This window comes from Carcharhinus amblyrhynchos, unplaced genomic scaffold, assembly GCF_965287045.1.
Source record: "Carcharhinus amblyrhynchos unplaced genomic scaffold, sCarAmb.v2.hapA scaffold_48, whole genome shotgun sequence".
NCBI classification, from domain to species: domain Eukaryota; kingdom Metazoa; phylum Chordata; class Chondrichthyes; order Carcharhiniformes; family Carcharhinidae; genus Carcharhinus; species Carcharhinus amblyrhynchos.
In genome coordinates this window covers 1,545,007-1,558,703 of record NW_027649789.1, presented here as the reverse complement: position 1 = coordinate 1,558,703, position 13,697 = coordinate 1,545,007, and the positions used below count along the sequence as shown (strand labels likewise).

Below are 13,697 nucleotides of genomic sequence, written 5' to 3'. Positions count from 1 at the left end.
AGAAAACTCATTTGGTTTGTAATGTCCAGTTTTTTGATCACAGCAATTCAGTCCAAAAATAAATGCATTCTATTTCTGAACTGGATGACGTTACATGTTTTTTTTCATGGAAGAACACTAATTAGGGAGACTTTGCTAGCTGAATATCCCAGAGGTGAAAGCAAAGGATATAAATGACTGGATTTTTCAATCTGGGTTTAATACGGAGATAATACCTGCAGCGTATAATATCACGTCACTGCATTCAACATGCTTCTACGAATGTTAAATAAAATATTCTACCTAGCACTTGCCGTTGTTGGTGTTCCTGGTAAGTGGCTATGACCATTGAATGTGCAAACATCTGTTTTTAAGCTGCCTCTGGTTTGTTCTCATAAGCTTCATGATGACATAAGAACATAAGAAATAGGAGCAGGAGTAGGCCATCTGGCCCTTCGAGCCTGCCCCACCATTCAATAAGATCATGGCTGATCTGTCGTGGCTCAGTTCCACTTTCCCGCCCTCTCCCCATAACCCTTAATCCCCTCTCTTATCAAAAACCCATCAACCCGCTTCTTGAAAATATTTAGCGAGGCAGCCTCCACCACCTCAACGGGCAGAGAATTCCATAGATTCACCACCCTTTGAGTGAAGAAGTTCTTCCTCAACTCCGTTCTAAACCGCCCCCCCCTTTATCTTGAGGCTGTGCCCCCTAGTCCTACTGTCTTTTTTGAGCGGGAAGAGTCTCTCCACCTCTATCCTATCCATCCCATTCATCATCTTATACGTCTCAATGAGATCTCCCCTCATTCTTCTAAACTCTAACGAGTACAAGCCTAGTTCATTCAGCCTCTCCTCATAGCTCAACCCCCTCAACTCCGGTATCAGCCTAGTAAACCTGCTCTGCACTCCCTCCAAGGTCAAAATATCTTTGCGCAGGTGCGGCGCCCAAAACTGCACACAGTACTCCAGCTGCGGCTTCACCAATGCCCTATACAGCTGCAGCAAGACCTCCCTACTTTTATATTCAATCCCCCTCGCTATGAAGGACAACATTCAGGAAACCCATTATCAGTGATACCGGCTGACTTGTGGCTTTATTCTGTTTCTTCAACTAATAAGAAACCTAGTTTATAACTCATATACTCTCTGAAATATCAACCTGTCACAATTAGGAGAATACCATGTAATGTGAAATTGATGGCAGTGAATGAAAATGCTTTGAAAGTAACTATGACTGTGGGAAGCTGCACCGTATCATTAAATATCTGTCAGTAAACACATTGGAAACCCAAACCCCGTAGATCATTTATCTGTGTGTGGAATTGAACATTGAACAGGAACCATGATTAAATGCTTGACCACAGTGATTATCCCTTATAAAGACTTTCAGTGTAGAATTGTATTAAATGTGGTTCACCAAAAAGAGTGGGATGTCTGAGCTTGGTAACCACGTCTTCCTGGGAGTATCTGCCAATGTCAGATTTTACCTGATGAGTTCACAAACAGAGTGGAATAATTGACATCAGATGTTGAGCATTGTTCTGTGTTTAAATAACAGGTTCGACTTACAACGGAAATTGTTTACTTCTAGAGGATATAAAGCGTTATTGAGACTGAAATGTCTAACTATGCCTCCCTTTGATGTGAACTTCTCCCACCAAATAAATATCAACTCAATGCTGGCATTCCGAAATTCAGAAAATAAGCTAAAAAAAATTCCAATGCACGTTGCATTTTTATCCCAATTCTGTTCTTTTGGTAATGCATTCCAATGTGTTCTTTTCGATTTCTGGGTTTTTTAACCTAGTGTACCACTGAACCAATGGACTGCACACATCAGATTATTTTAAAGAAACCATAAGGAAAAGTAATGATTTTAGACAAAATGCAGCACTTAATATTTAGCTGTAGTGAAATTAATTTAGCATTGAAATGTTCACTCTAAGGTTTATTAATTTATACTTCATGGCTTCAGGAATTATGTTGCTTGTTTCCTCTTCTATATTCTCAGTTTCAATGTTCCAATTGGATACCTCAATGAGCTTTATTTTTTATGATTCCAGATATTTTCTGTAAATGTTGAAAGACAGTGATCCCAGAGATGGTCATGTGCAGGACCACTTCTCCCTATTCTTGGATCTGATTTAATCCTTTTACCCACATAGGACATTTTTTAATCTTTGTCTGAACTGTTCCTTTGTCCCCTAAGTGTAATTTTGTTGAGATTAGACATGAGTATGCCGTCTTCTGATTTCCAGAATTTCTCTTTAAACTTAAAGTACTGTGTTCTATCGCACTGTAATCTGTCATCTTTAATTTCTAACATTCAGTCAAATAATATATTGAAGTGTGGGCATTTGCAGTACATTTTGCTGATTAATGCTGATCATATTTTGTGTTTATACATGTTTTATTAGATATTGTGTTTTGCTTTCATTATTTTTCCTAAAACGGACATTGTTTTATCATGTTCATTATTTTTCGAGCTTGTGCTATCCTCTGTTTGAAATATAAGATTTACTTTGATTCCCCATGAGTCCTTTCATATTGTTATATGCATTAATACTGAACAATTAATAGTAGCCTTCCTGCCTTTTCATTTGCTTTAATACCTTCAGATGTAATCCACAACTGGAAGTTTTTGAATAATGTATCAATTTTCCACTTTAAATATATTTGAGTTCATTCTCTTTTATTTGACTGTATAGTTCCCCCGCTCAGAAAATTTTGCTTTTTCTTCAAGCCATGAATGTTCCTGAAATGGTTCCTTCCACAAGGACAATCCCAAAGTTTGTGTCAGCTCCATCATTCTGAGCTCAAAACTGTTCCAAAATTCCATTGGTGTTTTTCCATCTGTGTGTGTGTGTGTGTGTGTGTGTGTGTGTCTGTGAGTGTGTGTGTGTGTGTTATTACTCTTGTTATTCCCAGCTTTCAGTAACTCACAGCTAAGTCCATTCCATCATTTTCAGCTCGGATATTGTGAGGACATTTTTTCGTGGTTAGTTTTATTCACTTCCGAATATCAGTTTAACTCTTCCCGGCCTAATAATATCCATTATTGAAATTTAAACTCTGGCAGATTCCTCAGTATGAATTTGGTACAATGCCCCAATCTCCATTATAGTTGTGCAGAGTTCACGTGAAACCCTGGGGTTAATCCATTGTCAATGTGTCTCTCTATATGTATGTTGGCTTTGCAGCCTTTGTTTAGAAGAAATGCAGCTACGCTAGCTATGGTGTACAGCATTCGGTGAGTATTTTGACAAGGTGTAAAAGTAACAGAGTTTATCGTGGTGGGAGATTTTAACATCTCCTGTATTGACTGGGACTGACTAAGTGCTCGGGACATGTAAGGAGCATCCAGGAGGGCTTCTTGATACAGGATGTAGATTGTCCAACTAAGGAAGGGGTCGGACTGGACCTGGTAGTGTTGAATGGCCCTGGCCAGGTTGTCGATGTTTCAGTAGGGGAGAAGCTCTGGAACAGTATGGTTTAGTGTATTGCTGGATAAAGATGTATAGTCCCCAAGGTGCTAAATTGGGGGAAGGCTAATTACAACAATACTAGGCTGGAACAGAAGGCTGTGGATTGGGGGCAAATCAACATCTGGCATGTGGAAGACTTTCAAGTGTAGGTTGATAAGGATTCAGGAACGGCACATTCCGGTAAGGACAGAAGTTAATTATGGCTGGTTTTGAGACCCTTGGATAACGATAGTTACTGTGAGCCTAGTCAAAGAGGGAAAAAAAAGATTTGTCAAAGCCAGGAGGCTGGGAACACATGAAGCAAGTGTGACATACAAAAAACTTAAGCAAGGAGTAAGGAGAGCTAAAAGGAGTCGCAAGATACATCAGACAGCAGGATTAAGGAAAATTCCAAGGCTTGTGATGCATATATAAAAAGAGCAAGAGGGTGGCCAGGGAGAGAATTGACCCATTCAAGGACAAGGGAGGGAGTCTATGCGTGGAGACAGAGAACATGTGCAATGTGTTAAATGAGTACTTTGTGTCAGTATTCACCAAAGAGAAGGAATTGGTGGATAATGAGGGTTAGATAGGTAGATAGGTTGAGTCATGTTGAGATCAAAAAAAAGAGGAGTTATTGGGGTTCCTGAGCAACATTCAGGTAGACAAGTCCCCAAGGCCTGATAGGATATAGCCCAGAATACTGAAAGAGGCAAGGGAGGAAATTGTTGGGGCCTTGACAGAAATCCTTGTATCCTCACTGCTACAGGGGATGTCCCATAGGACTGGAGAATAGCCAATGGTTTTCCTTTGATTAAGAAGGGTATCAAGTATAATCCAGGTAATTACAGGCCAGTGAGCCTTATATCAGTGGGAGGGAAATTATTGGAGAGGATTCTTCGAAACAGGATTTATTCCCATTCAGAAATAGGTGAACACATGAATGAGGCAACATGGTTTTTTTTAAAAGGGGAGGTCATGTCTCACAAACTTGATCGAGTTTTCGAGGAAGTGACAAAGATGATTGCTGAGATTAGGGCAGAGGATATTGTCTACATGGACTTCAGTAAGGCCTTTGACAAGGTCGCTCATGGCAGACTGGTGCAGAAGATGAAGTTATATGGGATCAGAGGTGAGCTGGCAAGGTGGGTCCAAAACTGACTCGGTCAAAGAAGACAGAGCGTATCAGTGGAAGGGTACATTTCTGAAAGGAGGGCTGTGATAAGTGGCGTTCCTCAGGCATCAGTGCTAGGACTTTTGCTACGACACACAGTTTGGTGGATTTGCAGATAGTGATCAGAGGATACAGCAGGATAGAGATCAGTTGGAGACTTGGGCGGAGAGATGGCAGATGGAGTTTAATCCAGACAAATGCGAGGTAGTGCATTTTGGAAGGCCCAATACAGATAGGGAAAATCTGGTAAATGGAAGAACACTTAAGAATATTGAGGAGCAAAGGGATCTGGATGAACAGAACACAGATCACTGAAAGTGGCAAAGCAGGTGGAGAGGATAGTTAAGAAGGCATACGGCATGCTGGCCTTCATCAGCAGCAGCATTGAATTTAAAAAAAATGGCAAATCATATTGCAGCTTTATAGGACATTATTTAGGCTCCCTTGGAATACAGTGTTCAATTCTGGTTGCCACACTACCAGAAGGATGTGGAGGCTTTGGAGAGGGTGCAGAAAAGATTTACCAGGATGTTGCCTTGGATGGAGGGCATTCGCTATGAAGAGAGGCTGGAGAAATTTGGATTGATCTCAATGGAACGACAGGGGGTTGAGGGGAGACCTGATAGAAGTCTACAAGATTATCAGGGGTATGGGGAGTGGATAGTCAGAAGCTTTTTTCCCCAGGGTGGAAGAGTCAATTACTAGGGGGCACAGGTTTAAGGCGCGAGGGGCAAGGTTTAAAGGAGATTGACGGTGTAGGTGCCTGGAACTCTTGCCTGGGGATGTAGTGGAAGCGGATACAGCCGTGAATTTTAAGGGGCGTCCTGACAAATGCATTAACACGATGGGAATAGAGGGAAATGGTCCCCTGAAGGGTAGAAGGATTAAGTTAAGTCAGGTACATGATTGGTGCAGGCTTAGAGGGCCAAAGGGTCTGTTCCTGCCCTGTAACTTTCTTTGCTCTTTGTTCTTTGTTCATTCTCTGTTTTAATCCTTCTCACATGCCTGTGTACTTAGGTCTATTTGTTGGAATGATGTACTTAGTTTGCTTGAAATAAATATTTCAATGCATTCACCTTGAATTTGTATCTGACATTCTGCAACGTTCTCCTTCTTACAAACCCCTTCAAGCACTCGATGTATCAAACTCCATTCAACATAACGAGATGTCCACCGTATGTAATAAAGATCTTTCCGACTCCTGCAGCTCTGTTCGTAATAACACAATGAATTCCCCACCAATAAATGTGCACCTCTGCACTCCCTAAAGCTTCTTGGAGAGACTGTGTATTTGTATTTTCCATTAACTAGAGCTCTGACCCATAATTTCTGACAATGCTGCCTACCAGACATTGGTTCTGATATTTTTGCATTATTCCTGAACCCAGATAATCCTTTTCCTTTTCAAACAGACCCTCGATCGTATCTAATCCAAATGTATTTATTTCATCTCCTCACCTTCCATTTGTGGAAATCATAAAGTTTCCTCATTCACAAATTCCGTGTTACCAGAAAATACATTCAACACATAGATTCGACATTTATTCCACATCCACCTTTGGTCACGACAAGACATGGATCCTCCCAATCTCCCGCAATGCCGTCCTTATCTTGGCCTTGATCACATTCTGATTTTTCACATTGTGCTCAATCTAGTACGAGGCCAGTTCATTCAACTGGCAACACATTTCAATGTCATCTCTCAGCAAATTTATCAAACAGATGAATGCTCACACAAAATTAAGCCGTCTAAAGTGTTCAATTTATTATGAATTATTCAATGTTTGTCTAGACCATAAGACATAGGAGCAGAATTAGGCCACTCGGCCCATCGAGTCTGCTCTGCCGTTCAATCATTTCTGATACTTTTCACATCCCCATTCTCCTGCCTTTTCCCCCAAACCCCTGATCCCCTTATTGATCAAACCCCTATCTATCTCTGTCTTAGAGATACACAATGGCCTGGCCTCCAGAGCCTTCTGCGGCAAAGAGTTCCACAGATTCACCACTCTCTGGCTGAAGAAATTCCTCCTCATCTCTGTTTTAATGGATCGTCCATTTAGCCTGAGTCTGTGCCCTCTGGTTCTAGTTTTTCTGACAGTTGGAAACTTTCTCTCCACGTCCACTCTCTCCAGGCCTCGCAGTATTCTGTAAGTTTCAATAAGATCCCCCCTTCCCCTTTCTAAACTCCAGCGAGTACCGAACCAGAGTCCTCAACTGTTCCTCATACGACAAGCTCTTCATTCCATGGATCATTCTTGTGAACCTCTTCTGGACCCTTTCCGAGACCAGCATACCCTTCCTTAGATACAGCGCCCAAAACTGCTCACAATACGCCAAATGGTGTCTGACCAGAGCCTTATCCAGCCTCAGCAGTGCAACCCTGCTCTTATATTCCATCCCTCTCGACATAAATGTGAACATTGCATTTACCTTCCTAACTGACGACTGAACCTACATGCTAACCTGAAGGGAATCCTGAACAATGACCCACAAGCTCCTTTGTATTTCTGATTTCCTAAGCATTTCCTCATTTATAAAATAGTCTATGTCTCCATTCCTCCTTCCAAACTGCACAACATCTATTTACACATTGTCTTCCATCTGCCACTTCTTTGCCCACTCTCCTAATCTGTCCAAGTCCTTCTGCAGCTCCCCTCCTTCCTCAATACTACCTGACCCTTTACATATCATTGTATCATCTGCAATTTAGCTTCAGCTCATCCCCTTCATTCATCCATCGGCTGAGGTATTCTCGTTTTTTTATTCATTTGTGGGACAAGGGTGTCGCTGGTTGGCCAGGTGTTTATCGCCCTACCCTACTTGCACTTGCTCTAAGGGGCTTGTTAGGCCATTCCAGAGGATAGCTGAGATTCAACCACATTGGAGTCACATACACACCAGATCAGTTAAGGACAGAACACTTCCATCCCTAAAGAACATTGGTAAACCAGATGTTGTTATTTTCTGGCAATCGGCAATGGTTTCATGGTCATAAACAGATTATTAATTCCAGATTTTGTTTTCATTGAATTGAAATTCCAACATATGCAGTGACAGGATTGGAAGCCAGGTCTCCAGAACATTAGCTGAGTTTCTGCATTAACAGGACAGCGATGGCATTACTCGGCTAAGCCCCATTATAATCAGAATGAATTTACTTTATGACCTGTTGTCAGGTACAATTGGCAGCAGACAATTTCTTTTTTTTAGTTGAACGTTGTAAAAAAATGCCACATTTGCTTGATCATGTGACTGCAATTAAAATGCTGTAAAAAGTTCAGCCTTCCATAAACACTACTACATAATACAAAATTTTAAATCATGCGACAACCGTCCCACTTACATGCCTCATCCAAACCAAAAATAACTCTATTTGTCATCCTCCATGCAAATACAGGAGATGTAAACACGTCCATTTACCTCCACATCTTCCACATTCCAAAATGACAAGCACACATTCCAGCTAAAAAAAAGTGATGTTCAGGAAGTTTATATATTTCTGTAAATGTATCCATAACACCAATGGATTCTCCTGTACACTGGGAGAAGTACGTGCACAGATTGTGTTACCGTTTTGCTGAGATTCAGTTTGCCAGCCCCATTCTGTGTTTCCATTTGTTTGTTCCTTCAGTTCTGCACTCCACTGGGTATGAGCTCTCAATCATTGGCCTTGACATTCTGTCACTGAAGCTGAATCCTGAGCAGTATTCCAATTTGTTCCTGAACATCTGGTGGTTTGTCTGTTTACTAGAACGACGAGTACAATTGTTCTTGCATTGTTCCATATTTCCTGCCAAACCAATTCTGTCTGTCATTTACCTGGACAACAATCCCTCCAGTACTCTAACACTGTTCTTCATCAATGCAGCCTCCCCTCCATGCCCCATCTGTCCACGGCCTGAAGAGGCACACACAAACACAACAGACACACACGATGACATATACACACACACAAACACATAAACGTTTAGAACTGTCATGAATACCTTATACACGGGACAAAGACAAGAAACATTGGGGAAAAAAACGTCTGTGGAGAATCGTTGCCTTTATATTCCTGCTACAGATGCTCTCAGACCTGCCGTCTTCCAGCATTTTCCGCTTTGTTGTTCGCAGATTCCGTTATCCCCATGTGTGCACACGGGAATGCGCCATACAAATATACAAGTGCAGAATAGCAGGCCTGCTGCTTTTCTGGTGGTTCGGTTTCAGCACTCACACCACCGTGGCCCGGGGTGGATTCTGGGTTAGGGAATGACATTTTGTTTTATATATATAGTGGCACAGTGGGTTAGCACTGCTGCCTCACAGTGCCAGGGACCCGGCTTCAGTTCCCGGCTTGGATCAGTGTCTGTGTGGGATCTGCACGTTTCCGCTGTGTCTGTGTGGGTTTCCTCCTGTTTCCTCAGGCAGTCTGAAAGACATGCCTGCATTTATAGCACGCAAAGAAAAAGTGAAGTTTGCACCCGGGGTTGGGGTCCAATACCGGATGTGGGGATCTGTTCACAGTTTGGCTGGCAGTGTGTTGGAATAGCCTTTCATTCACTGTTGACAGTGAGCTGATCCAACCCCAGAGAATTGTGTGTCTTTTTTCATCGAGGGACATCTTCATGTTATTAGGGGACAATTCTGAAAGTGGAGGGCTCTCCGATACTGACATTGTTAATGTAGGAAAAGGATCTAATCCTGAGGAGCTCCTGAACAGTATGAGCTGAGCGTTCCAAATATATTGAGATGTGCTACCAGTGTGACAATCATACCTGTCAAACTATTTTATAATACTGAAGTGTTCACTGTGTCCTCTCTTCACAGGTGCTGTCAGACCTGTTGAGAGTTTTCCAGCATTTCCTGTTTATGTTCAGACCCCCTGTACACACTTGTGCGTGGCTAATTTTGATGAATTTACCTGTTCAGGACAGGGTGGGATCCTGAATGTGAACTACTGTGTGTTGTATTAACCTGTGTTTTGTGCAGAGGGAGGATGGGTGTGAGAGGGGTTGATCCTCAATGAAATATGTAATACTAACTGTCGTTGCTATATGAATGACAGTTTTCATCCAGCAGGAGGCACTATTTCCAACTCAGGGTGTCTGTTCCCTGGTAATATTTTTCATTGCTAAAGGTGCGGAGAGGGAGGAGGATGATTGTGAAGGAGGTCTGACCATCAATTTGTTGAAACATGTGATCCTCAGTATTATCCTAATTCTGAGAATGCACTGTCCCTCAGCGTGAGGGTGGAATGATTGATCCTGGGAGAAATTTGCATGTAGACCTGATCCTGAAAGGTGAACATTCCTTGTGATGCCACAATATCTTCCTATATATATCTAGCCGAACCCCAACATCTATGTGTCCAATACTGAAACAGAAGCCGTCATGGGACAAGTGCCACCTTCTGGTTGTGCGCCTGATATTTGGGTTAAATGGACACTCTGAGGACGGTCTATTCATGGGCATTGTGTGCCATGGGAGGGGATGAACAAGGCTTTATTCCTGAGTAGAATGTCTCAGCAGTGTTCGTGCCTGTGTGTGCATCTCGTACTTCCTTATCTTTGCTATCCTGGTAAATGATCTGGCCACAGAACGTGCGTGATAATTCTTCGAGAATGTGACAATCCCCCATTTGTTACAAATGCTAAGCATTCAGTCAACGTGGGTGTCAATCTAAGATGTTTATTTGGAGGGATGTTCGGATCAACTGATGCCAATCCTTGGTGTCCGATATCGAAACGTGACTTGTCATCTGTTAACTCTGTCAAAAATATTAAATCAAACTCCAAACTCATCAAAACATTTGAAATATCAACCACCCTCCCCCTGTAAGCCTGATCTCTGACTGTATTAACCCTTTATCTGGTGTGGAATTGAGGTAGGTGGATGAAGCCAGGGTAGAGATTTTCAAACAATAATTTCTGACTGAGATCAAATCCACAAAACGTTTAGTGCAAAGCCACTTCTCTTAGTGCCTGAACCAGAAAAGTAGAATGCATCAGCAGTAATACTGATTCTGCTTTTCCACCGTCTCTGTCTTACAGTTAATTTACTGGGCATTCTGGTCCTGTCCCGGGATAAATGTGGCCTCTCCATCTGCACAACTCGCTACCTGCTCGCAATGGCAACAGCGGATCTACTGGTCATTATCATTGTGGTTATACTTACCACCATCAATGACTATTATTTTCCTGTTAGTTTCCTGTATATCACGCCTGTGTGTAGTTTCAAATCTGTCCTAATGGGTGCAGCCACAGATTGTTCAGTCTGGTTCACCGTGACATTTTCGCTTGATCGATTTGTGGCCATTCGTTGTCAGACGTTGAAAATGAAATATTGCACTGGGAAAACTGCAACAGTGATTCTTGTAACAACTGGTGTTCTGCTCCGTTTAAAAAATATTCCCTTCTACTTTACAAAGGACCCTATGTTCATATTTAAAAATGTACCGTGGGGCTGTGAAACAAAGGTAAGCACATTTACTGATCCCATATGGGTCGGATTCCAATGGTTTGATAAGGTTGTGACTCCATTGCTCCCATTTGGTTTAATTCTATTGATTAATGCTCTGACATTCAGACATATTTTGATAACTAGTAGAGTCCGTAAAAGACTCGTCGTTCCCCATAAGGATGGAAATAACATTGATCCAGAGATGGAGAGCAGAAGAAAGTCAATGATTTTACTCTTCACTATATCCGGAATGTTCATTCTACTGTGGTCAGTCAATGTTGTACAATTCATATATGTTAAGGTAGTAGGTTTATTTTCCATCAATGACTCTGCCTATATATTACAAGCTGTCGGAGGCCCAATGCTCAATTTAAATTGCTGCACAAACACATTTATTTATGTGGCCACTCTTAGCAAGTTTAGGGAACAATTCATTTTGATGTTGACATATCCTCTCAAAACAATTACACAGAGACTCATCCAATTGGGGAAATTCCCCCTGATGACTGATAGTTGACTCAGTGGATGAGCATTTTCATATGGTTACTATGATTACTTTTACCAAGCTTCAAGCTTCTTCTTGTCACTATACAAACCATGCAGCATGAAGGCCTGATCTGCCAACTTAATGGTCAATCACACGTTCAAAGTATTTCAGTCGCCACATTGAAACCTATTGATCATGCAGTGCTTTGACAGTTGGGAAAACCAATGGTGTTTGTCCAACCTGTGGGACATCTGTGGGGATGAAATGCAGCTTTAGGCCTTTCAAAGTTCACTATACACACATCCTTTACAACTGATGGTACCGTAAACAAATTAGTGTCAGTCTTTGTAATTGAGTTAATTGATAAGTCAAAAAGAAACCATGTGTTTGTAGCCCGGTGAGGCACTGAAGCAATAAAGTGAGGGCTAGAGTTGCCTGATATATGAAGTCATTTGTGAACCATGGAGTTTGTGGTGATGCTTCGTGACCTGCACTCTGGCAAATGTATGCTCCATGGTGCCAGCGTGTGGCCCCAACAATGAGATGGCAATGAATGCGAACAACTTTCAGTGAAAGGGAGTAAGGTGACATACCACAGTGACAATGAAAGTGTTAATAATCACACAAGATTAGAAATTACAGAAACCTCTCTGGGAAAAAAAACACTGTTCTTGAGTGAGGCAGACCAAGTTTCGTTTCAAGGAACATATCATTCCCCGTTACAAGAGTGGCTTTAATAATGTAATAGGAGCAGAAAAAAATAATAAAATGATGTGCCACTGCAGCTCACGTGTTAGATGAAGGAGCAATGGAAATGGAAGGAAATTGGAGGTTGATATTCAATTAATCAGACACGACGTGCCAGACTCTCTGGCCTCCCAGCTGGTGGCAGGTTGTATTCTAGTGGTGATTATCTGGTCCTGCAACTGTTAATGGGAATTCCCATTGGTGTCATGTTATAATGGCTGGAAACCCGGATCCGGCTGTGTGCTGCTGGCAGTACCGGAGAACTCCACCAGTGTGAACGGCTGGATAATTGCCCCATAATTATCATTGATTGATGATATAGGGGACGATTCCCCAGGTCCGGTTAACTGCCTGAGGAGAACAACGGGTCGGGAAGCATCAGTGGGGGGGTTGCAGTCAGATTTGGGACCACCATCTGGCTAATTGAGAGTCTCCGTGTCAATGTTTTCTGATATAATCAGACATTTCCAATACGGATTCGAGTCAGATCCAACTTGTCAACGTTATAACGAACAGTAACCATATGAAGGTGCTTCTCTGGCTGAAATTGCCCCGCTTTGCATATTATAATAAGGACTTGCATTCATCCTGATCCCTCCAACACTTCCTGACATTATAATAAGTTTTATAGTCAAATAGATGTTCATCTGTATTTAGTCTGAGTCCACTGACACAATGTAGTTCAGGTAGCAGCCCATGTTCTTCAGTGAACTGGAATATCTCACCGTCTTCATTACAAAGGGAAAGGGAGGAATGGAGGAGAAGATTCACACGTGAATTTTGCAAAATACCCATCACTCAGTCAACAGTACTGGAGGAATGCCGGCCTTTTTTCTCAAATAGATGTTATATTGTAAGGTTTTGATGTTTCTATCCTTCTGAAATGTATTTCCCACATAATTTTTTTCACTTGCTGAGCTGTAGGTCTCACAGTGCAGTCTGAGATGGTGACATTCAATATTGAAATTTAAACTCTCTCTGCATGGGTTCAGGGTGGTGTAGGGTATCAGTGCCCGAGCATTTCTGTCACTCTGACTCAGACACTGAAACTCAAACTTCTATTCACTTACTAATCACATACCTCTCAAATAAAATCATTTCAAAACAAAGAATGTCAGTTACCCAGCATTTATTAAGTGATGCATGTCAAACACAGCTTTAACAGCCAAGGGGCGGGGGTGGGGGGGAATGGGGACAGTGGAGGGGGTGGGGGGGGCAAACCAGTGTCCAGGATCAGATCATCAATTTTCTTCTGCCCTTTGTCCTTCACCAGCTAACAAGAAAGGTGGATGAATGAATTCTGTTCATTTCTGGACAACAAGCATATACAAATACTGTAATGATAATATAATTGGAGCAGATGAATAAATGAGATCTGAAAATGAATAGGCTTGTC

At 41.9% G+C, this 13,697-nt stretch overlaps 1 protein-coding gene across 1 annotated transcript; it reads left to right on the top strand.

The window, feature by feature from the left end:
* The first annotated feature begins 249 nt into the window (after nucleotides 1-249).
* On the top strand, nucleotides 250-11,584 carry LOC145337412 (putative G-protein coupled receptor 139). The gene is made up of 2 exons (XM_080182187.1): nucleotides 250-310; nucleotides 10,659-11,584. The coding sequence occupies exons 1-2, from the start codon at nucleotides 250-252 to the stop codon at nucleotides 11,582-11,584; spliced, it is 987 nt and encodes a 328-aa protein (XP_080038313.1).
* Nucleotides 11,585-13,697: the final 2,113 nt, after the last annotated feature.